At 56.3% G+C, this 21,958-nt stretch overlaps 4 protein-coding genes across 12 annotated transcripts; 1 reads left to right on the top strand and 3 right to left on the bottom strand.

Moving 5' to 3' along the window:
- Positions 1–1,080: 1,080 nt before the first annotated feature.
- On the top strand, positions 1,081–10,181 carry LSMEM2 (leucine rich single-pass membrane protein 2). Of its 2 annotated transcripts, none has more exons than XM_054483324.2 (4): positions 1,081–1,523; positions 8,525–8,638; positions 8,731–8,916; positions 9,121–10,181. In XM_054483324.2, exons 1-4 carry the CDS (start codon positions 1,466–1,468, stop codon positions 9,252–9,254), a joined length of 492 nt encoding a protein of 163 aa, XP_054339299.1. In that variant the 5' UTR covers positions 1,081–1,465; the 3' UTR covers positions 9,255–10,181. The 2 variants fall into 2 exon arrangements, with proteins under 2 accessions (XP_054339299.1, XP_054339298.1); XM_054483323.2 differs by having other exon boundaries at positions 1,086–1,523; positions 8,728–8,916.
- IFRD2 (interferon related developmental regulator 2) lies at positions 9,795–14,969 on the bottom strand. 2 transcript variants are annotated; one of them, XM_054483309.2, is made up of 12 exons: positions 14,279–14,969; positions 12,608–12,727; positions 12,436–12,520; positions 12,218–12,342; positions 11,977–12,134; positions 11,760–11,810; positions 11,498–11,676; positions 11,306–11,411; positions 10,851–10,988; positions 10,634–10,762; positions 10,460–10,555; positions 9,795–10,322 (listed from the first exon to the last, which is right to left on the bottom strand). In XM_054483309.2, the coding sequence occupies exons 1-12, from the start codon at positions 14,526–14,528 to the stop codon at positions 10,242–10,244; spliced, it is 1,518 nt and encodes a 505-aa protein (XP_054339284.1). In that variant the 5' UTR covers positions 14,529–14,969; the 3' UTR covers positions 9,795–10,241. The 2 variants fall into 2 exon arrangements, with proteins under 2 accessions (XP_054339284.1, XP_054339285.1); XM_054483310.2 differs by lacking the exon at positions 12,436–12,520 and having other exon boundaries at positions 14,279–14,307.
- On the bottom strand, positions 14,926–21,512 carry HYAL3 (hyaluronidase 3). 3 transcript variants are annotated; one of them, XM_054483312.2, is made up of 4 exons: positions 21,284–21,512; positions 16,776–17,686; positions 15,697–15,786; positions 14,926–15,580 (listed from the first exon to the last, which is right to left on the bottom strand). In XM_054483312.2, the coding sequence occupies exons 1-4, from the start codon at positions 21,510–21,512 to the stop codon at positions 15,311–15,313; spliced, it is 1,500 nt and encodes a 499-aa protein (XP_054339287.2). In that variant the 3' UTR covers positions 14,926–15,310. The 3 variants fall into 3 exon arrangements, with proteins under 3 accessions (XP_054339287.2, XP_054339290.1, XP_054339286.1); XM_054483315.2 differs by having other exon boundaries at positions 16,776–16,920; positions 21,284–21,487; XM_054483311.2 differs by lacking the exon at positions 21,284–21,512 and adding an exon at positions 20,892–20,934.
- Positions 18,475–21,594, bottom strand: NAA80 (N-alpha-acetyltransferase 80, NatH catalytic subunit). 5 transcript variants are annotated; one of them, XM_054483317.2, is made up of 2 exons: positions 21,284–21,594; positions 18,475–19,601 (listed from the first exon to the last, which is right to left on the bottom strand). In XM_054483317.2, coding segments are annotated over exons 1-2 (927 nt in total). In that variant the 5' UTR covers positions 21,286–21,594; the 3' UTR covers positions 18,475–18,676. The 5 variants fall into 5 exon arrangements, with proteins under 5 accessions (XP_054339292.1, XP_054339295.1, XP_054339293.1 ...); XM_054483320.2 differs by having other exon boundaries at positions 18,475–19,746; positions 20,892–21,589; XM_054483318.2 differs by having other exon boundaries at positions 18,475–20,157; positions 20,892–21,587.
- Positions 21,595–21,958: the final 364 nt, after the last annotated feature.

Here is a 21,958-nt window from a genome sequence, read left to right as displayed (position 1 = left end):
GACTAAGTGCTATGAAGAAACTAAAACTGGACAGGGCGCGGTGGCTCACGCCTGTAATCCCAGCATTTTGGGAGGCCGAGGCAGTTGGATCATGAGGTCAGGAGTTCAAGACCAGCCTGACCAACATGGTGAAACCCTGTCTCTACTAAAAATACAAAACTTAGGTGGGTGTGATGGCGCGTGCCTTTAATCCCAGCGACTCAGGAGGCTGAGGTAAGATAATTGCTTGAACCAGGGAGGCAGAGGTTGCAGTGAGCCGAGATCGCCCCACTGCACTCCAGCCTGGGCAACAGAGCGAGACTCCGTCTCAAAAAAAGAAAAGAAAAGAAAACTGGGTGATGTGGAAAAGAATGTACGCAGAAGGCCTCACTGAAGGGGTGGCATTTGAGCTCGCTGACAAGAAGGGGCTGGCCAGAGGGCTATCTGGGAGCAGAGCATTCCAGGAGGGAACAGCCACCGCCAAGCCCCTGAGGTGGTAACAAGCTTGTTGACTTTGAGGAACAGCAGGGAGGCCAGTGTGAGACAACGGAGTGACAGGTTTGAGGTGTGTGGGAAGTAGAGCCCACAGTCTTGCTTTGCCCCCACTGGGAAGGAAGGGCACAGGGATCCAACCACAGAGGGAAAGCTGGAAGCTGGACCACCTCCTCCCTTCAAGGTAAGCAGTGATGCGCATCCTTACACAACCTTATGGGACCTGTCTGCCCTTGTGGAGATGGGAGCAGGGGAAGACCAAAACTGTGGATTGTGCTAAATGCTCCAGATGTGGTTCTCAGTGTACACTGCCAGGGAGGAGCCACTGTTGTTCCAACTTTACACATGAGCAAACTGAGTTCAGAGAGGGGAGATCCTTTACCTAAGGTTGTAAGCTTAGTAACAAATGAACCAGCCTCCAACCTAGGTCCACCCACTGGCCAGCATGGGTGCTGTTGGTGTATCTGCCCACTTGTGAAGCTATCAGAGCCCTCATGGCATTGGGCTTCAGTTGTCCATCACCCTCTATAAGACACACACAACAATAGCATTGTGTGCTAGCAGGTCACGCAGTGGAGGCTGCTGTGTTTGCTGGGAGGAGAGATGACTGGGCTGTGGGTAGGAGTCTGCCGGGGTAGAGGGGTGGCAGAGTAGCGATGCACAGGCTTCCCTTGTCTGTCTTGGCTGCCACATGGGGCCTTGCTGAGCCTGGAGTGGCCATTCTGGATGTATGGGGGAGGTGTGCTTCCCCTTGAAGGTCCCTGGGCACCTGGACTAGTGGAGGCAGGCTCCTGGCTGGCTCCCTCACCAGGTAGATAGTTCAGGCTGGCCCACGTGGATCACTCTGCCCCTTCCCATGGCTGAGGGCTGCTCCCTCTAAATATAGCCCAGTGGGCTGAGCTCAGGCCTATTTTAGGCCAAGGCTGGAAAGCAGCCAGGCCTTCCCTGGGCTCTCAAAGGAGCTACTGCTGCCTTTGTCCAGTCCTGCTACTGGATGCCATCATCGGCCCCCAACTGCCCACTGCTTGCCATGCCTGAGGAGACCCAAGAAGGTAGGAGAGGGTGACCATGAGGGAGGGCAAGGCCTCAGTCCTGTGACCTTGTGGACCATGGAGAGATCCACCCTCTGTCCCACTGACCTCACTGTCTTGAGTAGTTAGTTACCCATTTTCATGCTCCAGCTCCTGTAAAAGGACCTGCCCCCTGTGCAGGGAGGAAAAACCTGCCATGCCTGGAACCCCTTGTCACCTCAGGCCCTGCTTCAGTTTCCCCTGCTGGGGACATCAAGGAGGGATGGGAGAAGCTACCCAGTTAGGAGTGGGTAAACTACAGGCTGTGCTCAGGTGGATGTGGGCATCCGGTCAGCTGCCTGGCCGGTTCAGCTCTTAAGGGAGGAAGCTGGGATTGGGGTGGGCAGTGGTTCCAGAAAGCATTTGGGTACCTGTCCCATGGACTGAAAAGTAGTTAGGCCTCTGGACTCCCCTGACTTGGGTCTAAATATATCCAACTGCCTAGGGTTGGGGGTCCCTTGGCCTGGTCAGACTGAGACTCAACTAGTCAAGAGCTTGGTGGCTACTCACCTAACTGCACCACTGCATATAAGAAGCACTGATGCTCAGAGGGGCCAGGGCAGCAGGAATCTAGGAAGCTACAGGTCCAGTACTGGCCAGGACATAGGACTGTCTGCTCCATGGCTCCATCTTAGAGCCCATGACAGAGCTTGGCCCAGCTAGCAAGCTCCTCTCATCACATTTTCAACTCATTTTTTTTTGAGATGGAGTCTGGCTCTGTCGCCCAGGCTGGAGTACAGTGGCCTGATCTTGGCTAACTGCAACCTCCGCCTCCCAGGTTCAAGCACTTCTCTGCCTCAGCCTCCCAAGTAGCTGGGATTATAGGCGCCTGCCACCATGCCTAGCTAATTTTTGTATTTTTAGTAGAGACAGGGATTCACCATCTTGGCCAGGCTGGTCTTGAACTCCTGACCTCGTAAGCCACCCACCTCAGCCTCCCAAAGTGTTGGGATTACAGGGGTGAGCCACTGTGCCCGGCCTCAACTTTTTTTTTTTTTTTTTTTGGTCACCCAGGCTGGAGTGCAGTGGTGCGGTCTCGGCTCACTGCAACCTCTGCCTCCCAGATTCAAGCTATTCTCCTGTCTCAGGCTCCCAAGTAGTTGGGATTACAGGCATGTGCTACCATGCCCGGCTAATTTTTGTATTTTTAGTAGAGACAAGGTTTCACTGTATTGGGCAGGCTGGTCTCAAACTCCTGACCTCAGGTGATCCACCCGCCTTGGCCTCCCAAATTGTTGGGATTACAAGAGTGAGCCACTGCCAACATTTTCAACATTGCAGGAGAGGGGCCTTGCCCCTGGTAGGGGGAAATGTTTACTTTCATGCATGTGTGTGTGTGTGTAGAGAAGGGTCTCCCTGGTCTTGAACTCCTGGCCTCAACCAATCCAATCCTCCCACCTTGGCCTTTTTTTTTTTTTTTTTTTTGAGATGGAGTCTTGCTCTGTTGCCCAGGCTGGAGTGCAGTGGCGAGATCTCAGCTCACTGCAAGCTCTGCCTCCCGGGTTCACGCCATTCTCCTGCCTCAGCCTCCCGAGTAGCTGGGACTACAGGAGCCCGCCACCACGCCCGGCTAATTTTTTGTATTTTTAGTAGAGATGGGGTTTCACTGTGTTAGCCGGCATGGTCTCAATCTTCTGACCTCGTGATCCACCCGCTTCGGCCTCCCAAAGTGCTGGGATTACAGGCGTGAGCCACTGCGCCCAGCCAGCCACCTTGGCCTTTCAAAGTGCTGGGATTAGAGGCATAAGCCACTGTGCCTGGCCTCTTTTGGGATCTTAACAATGACATTTACTGTGTGTTTTTCCTGTAATAAACAATTCACATTCAGTTTAGAAAGTGTGAGAAAAGCACAACAAAGTACAAAGAGGGAATTTTTTTTTTTTTTTTTTTTTGAGATGGAGTCTTGCTCTGTCGCCCAGGCTGGAGTGCAGTGGCGCGATCTCGGCTCATTGCAAGCTCTGCCTCCCGGGTTCATGCCATTCTCCTGCCTCAGCCTCCTGAGTAGCTGGGACTACAGGCACCTGCCACCATGCCCAGCTAATTTTTGTTTTGTATTTTTTAGTAGAAACGGGGTTTCACTGTGTTAGCCAGGATGGTCTCGATCTCCTGACCTCATGATCCGCCCGCCTCGGCCTTCCAAAGTGCTGGGATTACAGGCGTGGGCTACCGCGCCCAGCCCCTTTTTTTTTTTCTGAGACGGAGTCTTGCTCTGTCGCCCAGGCTGGAGTGCAGTGGTGCGATCTCTGCTCACTGCAACCTCTGCCTCCCAGGTTTAAGTGATTCTCCTGTCTCAGCCTCCCAAGTAGCTGGGACTACAGGCGCCTGCCACCATACCTGGCTAATTTTTTAATATTTTTGGTAGAGACGGGGTTTCACCATAATGGCCAGGCTGGTCTCAAACTCCTGACCTTGTGATCCACTTGCCTTGGCCTCCCAAAGTGCTGGGATTATAGGTGTGAGCCACTGTGCCCGGCAGCAGGGAATTTTTTTTTTTTTTTTTAGAGACAGGTTCTCACTCTGTTGTCCAGGCTGGAGTGCAGTGGCATGATCACAGTTCACTGCAGCCTTGACCTCCTGGACTCAAGCAACCCTCCCACCTCAGCCTCCTGAGAAGCTGGCACCACAGAAGCATGCCACCACACCAAACTAATCTTTATTTATTTATTTTTTTTTGAGATGAGGTCTAGCTCTGTCACCCAGGCTGGAGTGCAGTGGCTTGAGCTTGGGTCACCGCAAGCTCCGCCTCCCGGGTTCAAGCTATTCTCCTGCCTCAGCCTCCTGAGTAGCTGGGACTACAGGCGCCCATCACCATGCCCGGCTAATTTTTTGTATTTTTAGTACAGATGGGGTTTCACCATGTTGACCAGGCTGATCTCGAACTCCTGACCTCGTGATCCGCCCACCTCAGCCTCCCAAAGTGCTGGGATTACAGGCGTGAGCCACTGTGCCCGGCCCTAATCTTTAATTTTTTTGTAGAGATGGGGTCTCCCTATGTTGCCCTGGCTGGTTTCAAACTCTTAGACTCAAATGATCCTCCTGCCTTGGCCTCCCAAAGTGCTGGGATTACAGGCATGAGCCACAGTGCCTGGCCCAAAGAGAGAATTTAATATGACCTTCAACCCACCACCGAGACATAATGACTGGCAGCACTTGCTTGTTTTTGTTGTACTTGCTTTTGAGCATGTCAAGAGGCAGTTTCAAGTAAATCATGGAGGTTGAGTTACTGTCCTGAGAATGACAGTCCCAGAGTGCAAGGCCACCCTTGCTCCTATCTGGAGGTTTCCCCCCAATGCTCTTCCCTACTGTTATCAGCTTCCAGGTGCGTATCTGGAGCTCTTGGCATCTGGACCAGGATTTTTAGACATCAAGTTAAAGAACAACTAGAAGAAAATATAATTAAATATTGGCCGGGTACAGTGGCTCATGCCTGTAAACCCAGCACTTTGGGAGGACAAGATGGGCAGATGACTTGAGGTCAGGATTTCAAGACCAGCCTGGCCAAGAAGGTGAAACCCCATCTCTACCAAAAAATACAAAAATTGGCCGGGCGCGGTGGTTCACGCCTGTAATCCCAGAACTTTGGGAGGCCGAGGCAGACGGATCACGAGGTCAGGAGATCGAGACTATCCTGGCCAACATGGTGAAACCCCATCTCTACTAAAAATACAAAAAATTAGCCGGGCGTGGCAGCGGACATCTGTAGTCCCAGCTACTTGGGAGGGTGAGGCAGGAGAATGGCATGAACCTGGGAGGCGGAGCTTGCGGTGAGCCAAGATCGTGCCACTGCACTCCAGCCTGGGTGACAGAGCCAGACTCCATCTCAAAAAAAAAAAAAAAAAAAAAAAAATTGCAGGGCGTGGTGGTGCACACCTGTAGTGCCAGCTACTAAGGCTGACATAGGAGAATCCCTTGAACCCAGGAGGCAGAGGTTGCAGTGAGCCCAGATCACACCACTGCACTCCAGCCAGGGCAACAGAGTGAGACTCTGTCTCAAACAAACAAACAAAAAGCAAAAACTTCAATGAGTGTGAAAGTACATAATTAAAATCACAAGAAAAGTACACAGACCCAAGTGACTAAATGGGCAGAGGCTTCAAATTGATAATTAAGAAGCCACACACAGCTGGGCATGGTGGCTTGCGCCTGTAATCCCAGCACTTTGGGAGGCCAAGGCGGGTGGATCACTTGAGGTCAGGAGTTTGAGACCAGCCTGGCCAACATGGCAAAACCTGGTCTCTACTAAAAATACAAAAATTAGCCAGGCATGGTGGCAGATGCCTGTAGTCCCAGCTACTCGGGAGGCTGAAACACGAGAATTGCTTGAACCCGGGAGGTGGAGGTTGCAGTGAGCTGAGATCGCGCCACTGCACTCCAGCCTGGGCAACACAGCAAGACTGTCTCAAAAAAAAAAAAAAAAAGAGCCACACACATATTAGTCACACTCCCTAGGCTAAGAAACCCAATAAAATAAATCAAGAAAGGCCATTTCTCATCTCTCAAGTTAGCAAATCTATGTGTGCACGTGTGCATGTAAATATAATTTTTTTCCTACGGGGATGCCTAATGGTGGCAATATTATACCCTGTGGGGGGCTGTGGACAGTGCTTCTGGAAGACAATTTGGTAATAGCTTTTAAAAAAATCGGGCTGGGCGTGGTGGCTCACACCTGTAATCCCAGCACTTTGAGAGGCCAAGCAGGATGGATCTCTTGAGACCAGGAGTTCGAGACCAGCCTGGGCAACATAGTGAAACCCCGTCTCTACAAAAAATACAAAAAAAATTAACTGGGCATGGTGGTGCATGCCTGTAGTCCCAGCTACTGGGAAGGCTGACACAGGAGGATCACCTGAGCCCAGGAGGCGGAGGCTGCGGTGAACTGTGATCACCCCACTGAACTCCAGCCTGGGTGATAGAGTAAGAATCTGTCTCAAAAACAAAACAAAAATCTCAGGCCAGGCACAGTGGCTCACACCTGTAATCCCAGCACTTTGGGAGGCCCAGGCGGGCAGATCACGAGGTCAGGAGATTGAGACCATCCTGGCCAATATGGTGAAACCCCCTCTCTACTAAAATACAAAAAATTAGCCAGGGGCGGTGGTGGATGCCTGTAATCCCAACTACTTGGGAGGCTGAGGCAGGGGCATCGCTTGAACCTGGGAGGGGGTGATTGCAGTGAGCTGAGATCGCGCCACTACACCCCAGCCTGGCGACAGAGCAAGACTCCATCTCAAAATAATGGTAATCTCGCCAGGCACGGTGGCTCACGCCTGTAATCCCAGCACTTTGGGAGTCTGAGGCGGGTGGATCACTTGAGGTCAGGAGTTTGAGACCAGCCTAGCCAGCATGGGAAACCTGGTTTCTACTGAAAATACAAAAATTAGCAGGGCATGGTGACACACATCTGTAATCCCAGCTACTCGGGAGGCTGAAACAGGAGAATCACTTGAACCCAGGAGGTGGAGGTTGCAATGAGCCAAGATTGCGCCACTGCACTCCAGCCTGGGCAACGGAGCAAGACTCTGTCTCAAAAACAAAAAAACAGGCCGGGCACGGTGGCTCACGCCTGTAAATCCCAGCACTTTGGGAGGCCGAGGCGGGTGGATTATAAGGTCAGGGGTTCAAGACTAGCCTGGCCAAGATGGTGAAACCCCATCTCCACTAAAAATATAAAAAGTAGCTGGGTGTGGTGGAAGGCACCTGTAATCCCAGCTACTCGGGAGGCTGAGGCAGAGAACTGCTTGAAGCCGGGAGGCAGAGGTTGCAGTGAGCCGAGATCCTGCCACTGCACTCCAGCCTGGGCGACAGAGGGAGACTCCACCTCAAAAAAACCAAACCAAAACAAAAAACAGCCAAATGCAGTGACTCATGCCTATAAATGCCAGGACTTTGGAAGGCCGAGGCAGGCAGATCACTTGAGGTCAGGAGTTCCAGACCAGCCTGGCCAACATGGTGAATCCTCATCTCTACCAAAAATACAAAAATTAGCTGGGCGTGGTGGCACACGCCTGTAATCCCAGCTACTCGGGAGGCTGATGCAGGAGAATCGCTTGAACCCAGGAGGTGGAGGGTGCAGTGAGGCGAGATCACGACATAGCATTCCAGCCTGGGCAACACAGGGAGAAAAAAAAAACAAAACACACATCTCAAAAAAAAAAAAAAAAAATCCCTGCTCTTGGATCCAATAATTCCACTTCTGGGAACTGAAATTAATAACTATCAGGAAATTGGGAAAAAAACCTTCATACTCAATGGTGGATGTCTTGGGGGTTAATTTCAAAAGGGAACTGCAGCGGTGAGCCAAGCTTGCGCCATTGCGCTTCAGCCTGGGCAACAAGAGTGAAACTCCGTCTCAAAAAAAAAAAGGGGGCGGGGGGGGGGGAACTGCAAACAACCTAGATGCCCAGGCAGCCTCAGAGAGATGTGTGAAGGGAGAGACCTCAGAGGCATGTGCAACAGTATAACAAAGAAGGGTCTCTCCAATAGTAAATGTTGAATGAAAACAGCAGGATTCACACATGTACAGCACAGTCACACTGAGTATGTTTACAAACACCGAACCAAGGCCAGGAGGGAAAGGCACCAGAGTGGCTACAATAGGGCTTTCTGACCAGAAGATGCCAGGCATTGGGTCTGCAGGGACAACTGACAAAAGAGGCAGGACTGAATTTCATTTGCTGTGGGCTTAGCATTCAAGGCTGATAAACTGCTAGAAATGAGCAGGCAGAGGAATGCCTGAGTCCCTGGGGTGCTTGGAAGGAAACAAATCAAATGTACCTGCTGCTCCTGTATACAGAATAAGCCTGTAAGGGTCTGGGATCATCCTGGATCCAAATCAAGGGTCATTCCTGAGTCAGTTTTAGGGGATTTGGAACCAAATGTCCCACTATCCCTATCATCTGCAAGTCCTTGCTGCTTGAAGCCACCTGGTAGAAGGAAGGGGGTTGACCCACCACTGGCTAAATCAGCCTGCGCTGCCCCTGCAGACTCCGTGGCGCCAATGATGCCCAGCCAGAGGAGCAGGGGGCCATTGGCCCCCAACTGCGTGCATGAGGTACGCCTGCACCAGGTGGAGTCCATCAGCGACCTAAATAGTGGAGGTGAGCAGGGACAGTGGGGTGGATGACGTGCTGGGGGAGGGGACGAAAGCAGGTGCACCCACCACCCTCCCGATGTCCCATCCACCCAGCAGGCACACTGCGCCCCTATCTAACTGAAGAGGCACGGCCGTGGGATGAGCTGCTGGGCATTTTGCCGCCGTCACTGTGTGCCCAGGCTGGCTGCAGCCCTGTGTACAGACGAGGAGGGTTCCTGCTGCTGCTCACGCTGCTGGTGCTCACTTGCCTGGCGCTCGCACTCCTGGCTGTCTACCTGAGCGGTATGGACGCACAGGGTGCTAGTAGGAATAGAGAGCAAGGCAGTGGGGACTGGGAGGCCCTTCTGTGCAGCTGGAAGGAGCAACTGCAGATGCTGCAGCAGTGAAGGATAGGGCGGGAGGCCCGTGGCTGCCCCTGGTCCTGGGCTGGGTCTGCAGAGGTCATGGGGTGGCACATGGTCTGATGATCCCCCACTTGCCATTCAGTGCTGCAGAGTGAATCCCTGCGCATCCTGGCACACACGCTCCGCACGCAGGAGGAGACACTACTCAAACTCCGCTTGGCCAGCCTCAGCCAGCTTCGGAGGCTCAACTCCAGTGAGGCCCAAGCACCCAGCTGAGATGCCATTTGGATCTGGGGCCTGGGGGGGTGTGTGTGGGGGGAATAAAGTGGCTATGGGCAAGTCTCTCCTTCCCTACTGCTGGCTGCCACATCTACACTATTGCCTTGGTGAGATTTTTGTACAAGAACCTATTGTTAACTTAATAGCTGCCTGCCTCTCCTGATCTCTTCAAGCCAGGCCTAGCCAAGCCTCTGGTGCCAAAGCCTTGCTTTGGGTGGCCCAAGGTCAGGGGAAGGGGCACCAGCCTCCTGGCTCCTCCTGTGGCCTGTCAGCACTCTCTGGCCACCCCAGATGGCAGGTTCTGAAGTCTAGAAATAGCTGTCCCCATAGCAATCACCCAAACTCTGCCAGGCCTCCCAGTGAGGGTCCAGCCTCAGCTCTCAAAGACAGGCTGGGCTCTGAGTAGGGGGAGAGGCGCCACCTGGGGCAGACTACCTTGGAGGGCAAAGGTGACATTGTGGAAGACCCAGTTGGGCCCAAGCCTGGGATAGTAGATGGGGAGGGAGAACAGAAAAATACCCAGGGGTTAAGACCACAGAAGGCTGACCGTTCTGTTTAATTATCTGTAATAATCCTTAAAAATCAGCACACAAATTCATTCCAGGTAGCTTTGCCTCCCCACCTGCTGTGGTGGCATTTGTCCAGATGCCACCACCCCCCTAAGAGTGGGTCATCCTGGGGGAGCAAGGCCTGAGAAAGGAAAGGAAGGGAAAGGCCCCCTAGTGCCTGCCCCACAGCCCTGAGGCAGGCACATATTTAGCCTGGCCTGAGACAGGACAGGAAGAGGCCACAGGGCTGGCTGCAGGGACAAAGGGGCCAGGGTCCCAAGTGTCCGGGCCCCCAGCTACCCACCCCATGTCTGTTTTTGGTTTTGTCATTAAAAAAATAAAGTGACAAATACTGGTGGAGACCAGTTGTTGCACTGTCTTCTGTTAAAAATACGGACCAAGGGCATAGAAAGTCTCCTCTTCAGCAGGTCCTGCTTCACAGGATGTCTGCCCGCTTGTCCCTCACACGGCTTCGAGCCTTGGTCCGGGCTTTGAAGGCAGCAGCATTGTACAGGTGCTAGAGTGGGGACAGAGAGTGACACCCTGGGGAGCTGGGAAGGGAAAGGGCTGGGGGTCCTCTTCCAGCCTCTACAGAATTCCAGGCCTCCAGGAAACGGGAATAGGGGGAAGAGAAAGGTGCCCAAGGGTGCAAACCTTCTCGAAGCGTGGAACCTTGCAGGCCTTCAGGGCAGTGGCATCCAGCAACAGCACAGGGCCCAGGCCAAAGATGTCACGGAGTAGCTCATTGTTCTGGGGGGCAGAGGGCAGTGAGCTCAGGCCAGACTGACGCAACCACACCAGATGTCCCCTCCCTGTCCGTCCCCACACCTGGAGGTGGTGGTGCATGCCTGAACCCAGCACTTCCTTGAAGGCAGCGTAGATCCGGTGCCGAGCCCAGCTGTCCATGTAGAGCACCTCAAAGCCGAAGCGCACTATCTCTTCTTCGCATTCACCGCCCTGCAGGGTAGAGGGGCCAACACAACTGGGCTTGGCTGCTATGCCTGGGGATGCACCCTTGCTAGGACACATATGTTCTCACGCAAACCTCCACGGAGTGCAGCACGGCGCGGAAAGTAGAGCGCTGGCGCCGACGATCAGCCTTGGCACGGTACTTGTTACTGTCAGTGGCCAGAGTGCGCAGGACACTGCAGAGGGCCTCCATGTCCTCGTAAACAAACTCCTCCTGCAATGGGAGCATTGGAGGGCGTGTGGTAGATGCTTGAGCTCTGCTGGCTCTGAACAGGGCACTGCTCAAACCCCTCCTTTCACTGAGAGATCCTCTCTTCTCTGCCTGGCCCCTTTGACCCCTCCTTGGCCTCTGTCAGGCCAGGACACCGCTGCTGAGGGCACCCATCATGACATCTAGGAGATGAATCTGTTCTGGGGCCACCTCCTCTGCATAATGACCTAAAGCTGTTCTGTTTTCTATGGCACCCCCTGCATCCAGCCTGTGATGGGCAGGTGGTGTCACCAAGCACCCCCCATCCTTGTCCCTCGCACCTCAAGGTCCCGGGCAAGCTCAAAGAGCAGTGCGATGGTTTCACCGGCAGCAATCCGCAGGTTCACACTTTCACTGGACAAGAGCTGGGGCAGCCGGGGCAGCTGCCTAGGGAAGGGGCAGACTGAGCTATATGTGTGGGTTGGGGGCCTCTTTGAGATCCCCTCCCCCTCCCAGTGGACAGCCACCCCTACCTGTCAAGGATGTGGCTGATTTGGGTGCTGGGGCAGATGGTGAGCAGCAATGCCCAGGCCTGCAGGGCAGCACAGAGCAGGCCGTGCAGGCTGGCAGGAACCACAGGACTTGTGGAGCTGCCCAAGCCATAGAACCGGCTGAAAACACTTTCTAAGCAGGCAAGGCAAGAGACTAGGTCCTAGGAGCACAGAGAGGCAGGGGAGCTCAGAGGCAGAGTTACAGCCCTAGATGCTCTACCACCTGTGCCCAAAGACCACTCACCTGGATGTCGGCGGCAGCCACGTAGCAGCCCAGGCCAAGGGCAGAAGCACACTGTTGGGAGGAGGGCAATGCCATGCCATGGTCAGTGGGTGAACCTGGGTTCCCAGCCCTGGAGCTCACTCTCCTCAGAGTAAGGGAGGCTGAAGACAGGGGGAACCCACCACTCTGCTGAGGGATAAGGTGCAGGAAGGGTTTCATGGGGCACAGGCACACTCACGTGGAGCCGGGCAGCAGGGCTAGCTGTGCTGTCACTGAGCACAGAGACCAGCAGAGGCTGCAGGCTGTGGAACAGCTCCTCACCCTTAAGTCCAGGGCCCAGCTGCACGCAGAGCAGGCCTAGCACAGCAGCAGCCAGGGCTTGTTCCTCGCCCTTGCCTGTGGGATGCTTTCCAGTCAGCCCATGCAGCAAGGGCCAGTGTCTGCCCAGTTTAAGTCTCCCACGTACCCCCAGGTCCAACCTTTCTTGAGGCACTTTTCCAGGGCATCGGCTAGTGTGAGGCGGCGCTCCAGCAAGAAGTCGGGGAGTAGGCGGGACGCCAGGGCCAGGCGCAGGCTCTCGAGAGCACCCTGCCGGGTCTTGGCACTGGGGGAGGTCGAGAAGGGGGGTCACATGGGCCAGCCCTCCCTTGGTCACACTTGGAGCTGGGTGTAGGAGTTGGCTGGCAGCCAGGGGTACCTCTTGTCTGTGAGGCAGTCCACATACTCCTTCAGCTTTTCCTCAAGGTCTTCCTGCTGGCCCTGCTCATCCACGACATCCCCCCCTGCAAGGCCACCTGGTCAGCACTGCTTCTTGTCCTCAGCCCATGGAGCCCTCACTAAACTCCTGTCAAACTTCCACCCGTTCTCACCAAGGCTGTCCTCTACAGTGGTGCTGAGAAAGCTGGGGCATTCACTGGCGGTGCTGCGGGCCTCACTGGCTGCCTCATCATCACTGGAACCCGAGTCAGCTTGGGCACTGCTCCGGGCACCTGGAGAAGGTGGAATAGGACACTCAACTTGCCTCTACTGATAAGGGATGGCTGGGGGTACCTCACTCAACCTCATAATCCCAAAAGATAGAATGGTGTCCCTCTCGGAGATGAAAAACCAAAGCCAAGGGTCAGTTCAGTAGGGCTGGTGCACTCCTGTGTGTGGGGTCTGTCCAGGGCCAAGGGCTGACATTGGCAAGGTTGGCTGCTGTAGCAGAGTTTTGGACAGGGTGTGATCACCAGGCTGGCCCTACTTCTAAGAACTACTCACACCCCTCATCTGCAGGACAAAGTCCAGCCTGGCATCTGCTCACCCCCACTTTTTTTTTTTTTTTTTAAGACAGAGTTTTGCTCTTGTTGCCCAGGCTGGAGTGCAATGACACCATCTCGGCTCACCGCGACCTCTGCCTCCCAGGTTCCAGTGATTCTCCTGCCTCAGCCTCCCGAGTAGCTGGGATTACAGGCATACGCCACCACACCCAGCTAATTTTGTATTTTTAGTAGAGATAGGGTTTCTCCATGTTGGTCAGGCTGGTCTCGAACTCCTGGCCTCAGGTGATCTGCCTGCCTTGGCCTCCCAAAGTGCTGGGATTACAGGTGTGAGCCACCACACTCAGCCTGCTCCCATTTTATCTTACTATCCCACCTGCCAGAGCAGCCCAGCCTTCCCTCATTCACTCCACTGTGCTGGGGTCCCTCCAGCTGCCAGGCCTTTGTACAACTTGCTCTCTTCTCCATCCTCTAAGGACTCACCCAGAAGCACTTCCTCCCAGGCCTCCCTGAGTCCTAAGTCTGGGGCTGACACCACTCAGTGAACATATTTCATACCCTATTAGATGTCCCCCACCCAAAAGCCACCATGGTGGTGACCAGTTTAAAGTTGTGCCTAGGTATTTTCCTCCTTCCTGTGCCCGGCCCTCCTCCCCTCCCCCTCGAAAATAAAAATAAATAAATTTGTGCGTGGTAGGCACCCCATCCCAGCAGAGTAAACATATGTGTTTACTGCATTAAGACAGGCTCCTGGTCTAAGCTGATAAGCGAGTCCCAAGACTGCCTCAGGCTCCAGGATACTCAGCTACCTTGTGGAGTCAGGCCTGCCAAGCTGCCAAGGCCCTAATCAGGTAGCTTCCCAACAGAGCCCCCTCCCTCTGTTCACCGGAGCAGGCCAGGACTCCCGCCAACTTCCTTGACCAGTCCAGGAAAGGATCAGGGTTTGGCAAGAGGACTGGCTTCCTGCTCTGCCCGGTGAGTTTGTCCACGCAGCAGGCAACTGAGGCGGAGGGGCAATGGGGAAACTGAGGCCCGGAGGGGCTGGCTGGGTCACCGCTGGGAGCGCGGACTCCCAACAGGCAGTGGGCAGCGAGCTCAAGTTGGGCACGCACGTGGCCAATGACTGCTGGGGCACGTGCCAGCCTCGGTAGACTTCTGGGAAGCTGCGTGGGGCTGGCCGAGGGGGTTCCCCACCCAGGGCCCTCGAGAACAACCAAGGGGACCCAGCAGGACCCCCGCCCGCTGCTCATACAGCTGTCCCACGCCCCCCACCCCACTCACCTCCTCCACGGCGCTGACCACCCTTCCGAAGCGTGTTGCCCTTACGGGCGCGAGGCATGCCGGGAACCGGGCGCGGGGGGCGCGGGGTCAGGGACCCGGTGGGTGTGGGCTCCAGGCCAGCGAGACGCCGGCCGGTGCGCTGCGCTGAGACTTGGCCAGACGACGGGAGCCACACGCCCCGCGCACCACCATCTTCGCGAGGCGTCCCGCCCTGCCAAACAGGTCGCCGGGAAGGCGAGTTCCAGGCCATCCGATTCAAGCCCACATCCACGAGGCGAAAACTACTAATCCCAGAGGCCTGAGCGCACAGGCGACGGCGGCTGGCTGCGCGTAGAGCACCATGGGAATGGTAGTCCACGCCTGGGGCCCACCAGCCGACGACGCGCTAGCTGAACTATGCACCCACAATGCCCTGCGCGCACCCCAGCCCCGCGTCGGGAACAAGTGCACTGTCGTTAACTCCGAAGCGTCCCTCAGTGGAGCACCACGGCAGGACTGGCTTCTCAGGGCACTTGGCAGCGGGACACTCCAGACGAGGCCGACCCCTGCCTGGGTCTGGGGACCATGGGAAGGGCTTAGAGCTTGGGATAACAGGAGCAACAGCCAAACCTCAGGCAGTGGAAAAAAGTGACTTTATGATGAAAGAGTGCAGACAAGAGCTTAGCACTTTACTGACCTTCGCCAAGATTTTTTGGGGCCCATCTGCCCGTGCACGGCCCATCTTCTGTGACCTCTCCATGGGCTTAGTGAGGTGTAGGCACAAAGCCCTAGGCTGGCAGCCCTAACTAGCTGGAACCTGACTCTCCCTGGGACTGCTTCCTTGCCATGGAGGACTCACATGATCTCAGAGGGCCTCTAGTTTTATAAGCGTTTTTTCTGGCCCCTTCTACCCCTCACGGATTCCAAAGGAAGCGGGGTGTGTGCTTGGGAGGGTTGACTGTAAACTGAATAGAGCAAGCGTGGGACAGAGTAGTTCCAGGACTGGAAAAGTGGCAGCAGGGAAAAGAAGAGGCAGTGGCAGGGGCCCTGGCTTTATACTGCTTCTTTTGGCCCAAGCCTGGGCTCCTGGCAGGTGGGGCCAGCCCAGCCCCAGTAACAGTGGCAGCTGAAGGACTTCCAATCTCCAAGGCTGCCGTCTGGCCACAGGTGTAGAAAGGCTTCCATCTGTCCTGGATCTCGCCGGGCACAGCGCCCGTGGCCATGGCACCGCTGGTGACTGCAGGCCATCGCTGCCCTGGTCACATTGATCACATAGGGGCCCAAGGTGTCCACCAGGTAGTCATGGAGATGCCAGCATTCCTCCTGAGGAATAGGGAAGAGATGTGTCAATATGCCTGCTCTACAATCTTGACATGGCCGTCCCCCACCCTGGGACCCCAGCATGTGCTACATGGCAGGCTCAAAGGGGCAATGATCACCTCAGAGCTGGAGAGGCTCAGGTCCCCCCAGAGCACCACGCCGGCTGCCCCTAGTGCTGCACTCACACCAATGGTCTGCACAAGGTCATCCTGGAGGCAGAGAGCTGTTAAGCCAGGGCTGGGCTGGCCAGATCCATGTGGGCACACATCCACATTCAAGAAACTCTTCTGGTTCACTGTCACAATATGATTCTACCTGTACAGTAGGGCCCCTCTAGTTTGGTTTGGTTTTAGAGGCAGGGTTTTACTCTGTCATCGAGTCTGGAGCGCAGTGGCCTGATCATAGCTCACTGCAGCCTTGAACTCCTGGGATCAAGTAATCCTCCCACCTCAGCCTCCCAAGTAGCTGGGACTACAGGTGCATAACACCTGGATAATAATTTTTTAGGCTGGGCACAGTGGCTCACACCTGTAATCCCACACTTTGGGAGGCAAAAGCGGGAGAATCACTTGAGTCCAGGAGTTCAAGACCAGCCTGGGCAACATGACAAACCCCATCTCTACAAAAATATAAAAATTAGCTGGGTGTGGTGGTATGCACCTGTAGTCCAGCTATTCGGGAAGAGACTTAGGTGGGAGGATCGCTAGAACCAGGAAGTGGAGGCCGCAGTGAGCTGAGATGGTGCCACTGCACTCCAGCCTGGGCAACAGAGCAAGACTCTGTCTCAAATGTTTTTTTGGTAGAGGTTGGGGTCTCACTATGTTGCCCAGGCTGGTTTTGAACTCTTGGTCTCAAGGAATCCTTCCATCATCTCAGGCTCCCAAAGTACTGGGATTATAGGTGTGAGACACTCACCCAGCCCGAGTAGGGCCCCTTTGTATCGAGTCTCTGAGTGGCTTCTCAGGCCTTCCACTGAGAATATCTCCCCTCAGGCCAGCACTCCAAAGGCTGGGCCTCCCTACCCCTCAACATCTTCCAGGGCAAAGCCATGCCTCCCTCATCAGATGCTCCAGGACAGGGCCTTCCACTCAGAACGCCTAGATTAGGACCAACCTCTAGGCAAGGTCTTCTCCTGGGACCTTCCTAGAACAGGGCCATACCTCCTGACTCAGACCCCTGGACCTCAGCTTCCACTTACCTGGGACAGGAACCTCCCAGATCTCCGGTGTGTGAGGCGGACATAGGCCAGGACAGGCAGGGGATGTCGGTGCCCAACAAGGGCCACACGGAAGGCCTCCTCCAGGCGATGTCGGACAAAGGCCTGGTGGTGGGCAGGCGGCAGCCTGGGTGGGAGGTAGATGCTGGGGAAGAGGGCACTGGAGGCGGCCCAGAGCCAATGCAGTTGAGTGTTGCGGGCAAGGGTGGCTGCATGGCAGCGGCCGGTATAGTTGGAAGCCATACTATGCCAGCCATTGCCGCAGGCTGGGTAGTGATAGAAGCCCCAGAGTCCATGGGGCCGCAGTGCCTGGGCCACCCGCAGCGTATCCTCCATCAGTGCACGGGCTGCCTGCTCAAAGCCAGTATAGGCCTTGTAGAGCTGCTCCTGAGGGTCCAGGTCAGGGAACACCTGCTGTGCCCAAGCCCAAGAGGCTGCCTGATAAGCCCGGCGGCGGCCCCAGTTCCCAGCCCAGAGTGGACACCACTCCTCCCAATCCAGCACTGCTGGGCCAGCAAAACCGGGTCTCAGGCTGTGGTGGATCTGGTAGGCAGCCAGTGCCAGGTGGCGGTCAAGGGGCAAAGCCTGGGGGATGCCCCCATTGTGAGCTGTGCCCTTGGGCCCAAAGTAGGGATAGAGGCCGAGTTGGTTCTTGTAGAAAATGGTCATGTTCTGACCGTGGAAATGCTGGCCACGGTTGGCTATGATGCCCAGAGCATTGAGTGGCAGGTGCACACCAAAGCGGGACTTACAGTGTGCTGAGGGTACATTCCACAGCACAGAGAAGGGGCGTTCAGGGACCTGTGGTAGGGGCTGGCCACAACCCAGGCACAGGGCCACCCCCAGCACCAGGGCTGGGCCTAGTCGCGTGGTCATGCCCCAAGGATGGAAACCTGCAGGAGAGAGGAGGGTGTAAGCTTAGAGTCCATAGCTATGGCCACACCTTCCACACAGCAGGGAAAGCCAGGAAAGCTCCCCTAGCTCCTCCCCATCCTTACAGGAGGACTTGGGGAAAGCATGTTTCCCCAAGGGTCTCTTGGGCCTTTTAAAGCAGCCACACCACAAGCTGGCTATGATGCCCCAGGCATCGAGTGGCAGGTGCACACCAAAGCAGGCTTTACAGTGAGCTGAGGGTACATTCCCTCCCATGTCCCCTATCTTTGTCAATACACCACTGTGTCCTCCCACAACTGTCACAAGTCCCCTTCTTTCCTCTGCCCACCTTGTTCCCTCTTCCAAGAACAGTCAGGTCCCACCTCCTCACCTGCCTGGTTTAATTCCTACCTAGCACTCAGGTCTCTGCTGTGACATCACTGCCCTGGGAGGTCTCCTGGATCCCCAGGTGGAGTGAAGTCACTTGGGTTCCCAAAGCCTCTGTACCTCCCCTGTACCACATGGATCCTGCTACCCTATGCCTGTTTGTCTAGTTACCCATTGCCTATGTCCCGTCGAGGGCTTGACACACAGTAGGCGCTCAGTGAATGGTAATGAGTGAGTGAACGGGGAAGAGAACAGCCACCCTGTCTCCTGAGCCAGGTGGGGGGTAAAGGCAAAGGACAGGCATCCTCCCATCAATGGCCTCAGGGCCAAGGTGGATCTGGGGACTTCTGCAGGGATAAGGGACCTGCAGAAGAGGTGAGAGGTAAGGGTAGGGGGGTCAACAAATAAAGTGTCACAGCCATACCCAAGAGAGCGTTTATTCAGCCACACTGACGGCTCTGAGCCAGAGCCACCTCCTGGCCCCACTGGTACCCAGGAAACATGCCCAGGTTAAAGCTGCCCCCCAGGGGCTAGGGGCTGAGGTACGGTCAGTGGGCTGAGGCTTGTAGACTGTCCGGGGCAGTCTATTGAACCAGAAAGACAGTTCCTTGCCCTGGATGGTCTCAGATGTCTTTTTCCATCCAGAATATGGGGCGCCCCCTCACATTTTGATATTGTGTCTCCAGCAGGCTTTTTGAAGGGGGCCCTGATGGAACTGGGGGTGAGGTGGTCAGGCACTCAGGTAGGGGAGGGGGTGGTGGCAATGTAGGTCCCTTGGGACCCCTTGGGGCAGCTTGGGCAGTCAGGTTTGGGGCCTTCCAGGGTGGCCGGGGAGAGGGGACTGTGGGGAAAGCATTAAGCAGGGTGGCAGGCAGCCGTCTGCTGGTGAAGACCAGGCCCTGCACAGGCTCACCCAGCTGGTAGCCCAGGTGGGTATAGAAGTGCACCTGGTCATGGGTGGTGAGGTGCAGCTTGCGGAAGCCCCGGGCCCGAGCAAAGACCTCCAGGCCCTCCATGAGGCGGCGGCCAAAGCCACGGCCCCTCAGGGCCCGGGCCACCACCACTGTCTCCACTAAGAGGCTCTGGGGCTGGTTCAGCACCCGTGACAGGCGGGCATGGCCCACCACAACGGGTGCTGCTTCAGGTGTGGGGTGGGGGCTCAGCAGCATCAGGCAGAGGGGGAAGGCATCTGAGGACTGGCCCAGGGAGTGCAGGCGGGAGGCGCGGCTGCGGGGCCACTGATCATTGATGAGGTCAGCACAAGCATCCAGGAGCTCAGGTCGGCGGTGCACAGGCTCCAGGGTCAACTCAGCCAGGCTAGGAGCGGGGGTCTCCTCTGGCTGGTGTTCAGGATCCAGGGTAAGCTCAGTTGGACCAGGATTGAAGGTCATCTCTGGTTGGCATGTGGAATCCAGGGGCAGCTTTGGCTGGCACGCAGGATCCAGAGTCAGCTCAGCTGGGCTGGTACTCAGGATCAGCTCCATCCGGTGTGTAGGGTCTAGTGTAGGGGTCAGCTTGGCTGGGCCAGGGCTCAGAGTCAGCTCTTGCCTGTGCACAGGATCCAGGTTCAGCTGAGTCAGGCTGGGAGCCAAGGTCACCTGCTGCTAGGTTGCAGGTGGCTCAGTGCCAGGCTGGAGGTTAAGACCCTAGTCTCCAGGCAGTGGCATCTCTTCAGACCACAGTGGCTCTCCTCCTGTAGATAACAGCCATGCTGGGCTGTGCCAGGAGGGAGGGTGGTGTTGGGGTAGGGAAGGGCTGACAGAGTGCAGGGGGGACCATGCATATTGGAACTGGGGAGTGGTGGGCTGCACTTTGTCCCACACTCATCTGACAGCACAGGTGACCTGGAAGAGACCCATCCCCTATAGAGCAGGGCAGATAGATCCAGGTGTCTATCCCACATTGGAGGGAGGCTGGGAGTGATGGATGAGCTGCTTAAGGCTGGGGCAGAACCTAGGAATCCTGGCCCCAGCCTGCTCTGGCTACAAATTTGTCCTCCTCAGGACCTCCCCTCACAGGGGGCCTGTAACCACCAGGTCTATGAAACAGCTGACCCAATCTACTTGCTGGCCTTCTGTCTTCCAGTAGTCCTCCTAGTCCACCACTAGGGCATGGGATAGAAGATGCAAAGCAGACACTATACCCCCTGCTCAAACCTACTCAAGGTTCCCTCCATAGGAAAAACTGCTCCAGGAGTCTTCCTGTCCCTTCTCCCTATGTTCCGAGTCTCTTCCAGCTCCGAGCCTTTTCAACTACCTGGGCTATGCCCACTGCCTTAGTGGATCCTGGGGCCCCACTCATGCACCCATCAGGCTGAGCTTTGGCCTGTCTTGACTGCCTTCCCCGCCTGGAGCCCATGGCCCCCTTCCCAACTCTGTCCATCTCAGGACACTTTGGATATAGACCCAACTGTCCCCTCAGATGGGGCCCCAGCAGCACCAGCACTGGGCCTGGCCCACAGTCACACAGCAGTATTGCCTCTGCAGGCTTGGTTCCCCACTGGCCTGAGTTTCGCAGGCACCCTAGATAAGGACCACAGCTTCCTTCCTATATCCACAGGGTGTCCAACGGTCAACAGGTTGGGGGCCCAGACCTCCTGTGCCAAAACCCTACTGTTTTCCCATCTTAACCAAGGTCCTGCTGTCAGGCAGGTCTACGCTGGGGGTTTTCTAGTGGTGGGCGGGCAGCTGGACCCCCTCCTTCTACTCACCTGCTCCAGAAGGGGCCTGCTGGCTCCCCTTACCTCTCCTGAGCTTGAGGCCAATTAAACACTGGTCAGTAACAGGCACCCCCCTCCCCTTACCTCCCACACCATTCACAGGGCTGTAAGCCCCTCACCTGCATCAGCCACCTCGGCAGCAGCAGCACCCTTTGGTCTGGAGGGAGGAAGCCCCAGGATCCGCCCCTAGGGCTGAGCCCGGGGCTTCCCCGCGGCCTTAACCCCTTCAGTGCCGACCCCACCCACTGTGGGCGGGGCTCCGGGGTCCTCAGAGAGTGGCTTCTCCGTCTCTCCCGGGCCTCGGTTTCCCCCTCCCTCCTAGTGGGTCACAGGCTGTGGAGCTTTTGGGAATGAGGACTTCGAGAGCTCGACTCTATCGGCAGGTGTGGCTCGGCATGGTCTGGAAACGAACGACTGACGCAGGGAGGGCGTGCGGGGTGGCATGGCCACTTGGGGACCGCACGCGCGGGGTGGACCTACAGGCAACAAATGGGAAGGGTGCGGTACTGACATGTTGATGCCGGCCTCCGGGATGTTCCGCGTCCTAGCTCCGCACAGCTGGGGATCTCACTCAGTCGCCACCTCGGACTCCTCGGTCCGACAACGTTGGCCCCCAGCGGTGCGGCGGATGTACTGCAGCCGTCGCGTCCTGGCGGCGCGCCAAGGCGTTCTAAGGTCTCCCGGGGTGCCCCGGCACCCGCGCGTCGCCGCTTAGGCCCCGCCCCTGGTTTGCGCGTCATAACACCCGCCAGGCGCAGACTCAGTCTCTACCCTGGCTCCGCCCCTGCTGAGCCCCACCCCATCTCCATTTGAGTCCGCCTCCTCCCCACCCGGCCCCATACAGGCCCCTCCTCCTTCTCCTTGCGTCACAGCTTAGGTCCCGCCTCGATTTGGCTTCTTCCAGGCCCTGCCCCAGCCCAGCACGTCACCACTTCAGCCAAGCGCAGGCCCCGCCTCCAGCTGGCTCTGCCTCCGCCAGCCCCGCCCCAGGCTCTGACAAGTCTAGCTTCGGTTCCCGCCGGCCTCCTGCCCCAGGACAGCTTGGAAAAGGTCCGATCAGGTGGGGCTTTCTCCTGAAACTTGGGCCCCACCCTGGGAAGCAGCCGCCCTTAGACTGACGTCAGATCTGGTGAGAGTGACAAGCCTTTCCTGTGCCCTTTGGATACCGGGGCCTGGAAATTTTAGG

The sequence above is a fragment of the Pongo pygmaeus genome, chromosome 2 (assembly GCF_028885625.2).
Source record: "Pongo pygmaeus isolate AG05252 chromosome 2, NHGRI_mPonPyg2-v2.0_pri, whole genome shotgun sequence".
NCBI classification, from domain to species: domain Eukaryota; kingdom Metazoa; phylum Chordata; class Mammalia; order Primates; family Hominidae; genus Pongo; species Pongo pygmaeus.
This window is presented reverse-complemented; position numbering and strand designations above follow the sequence as displayed.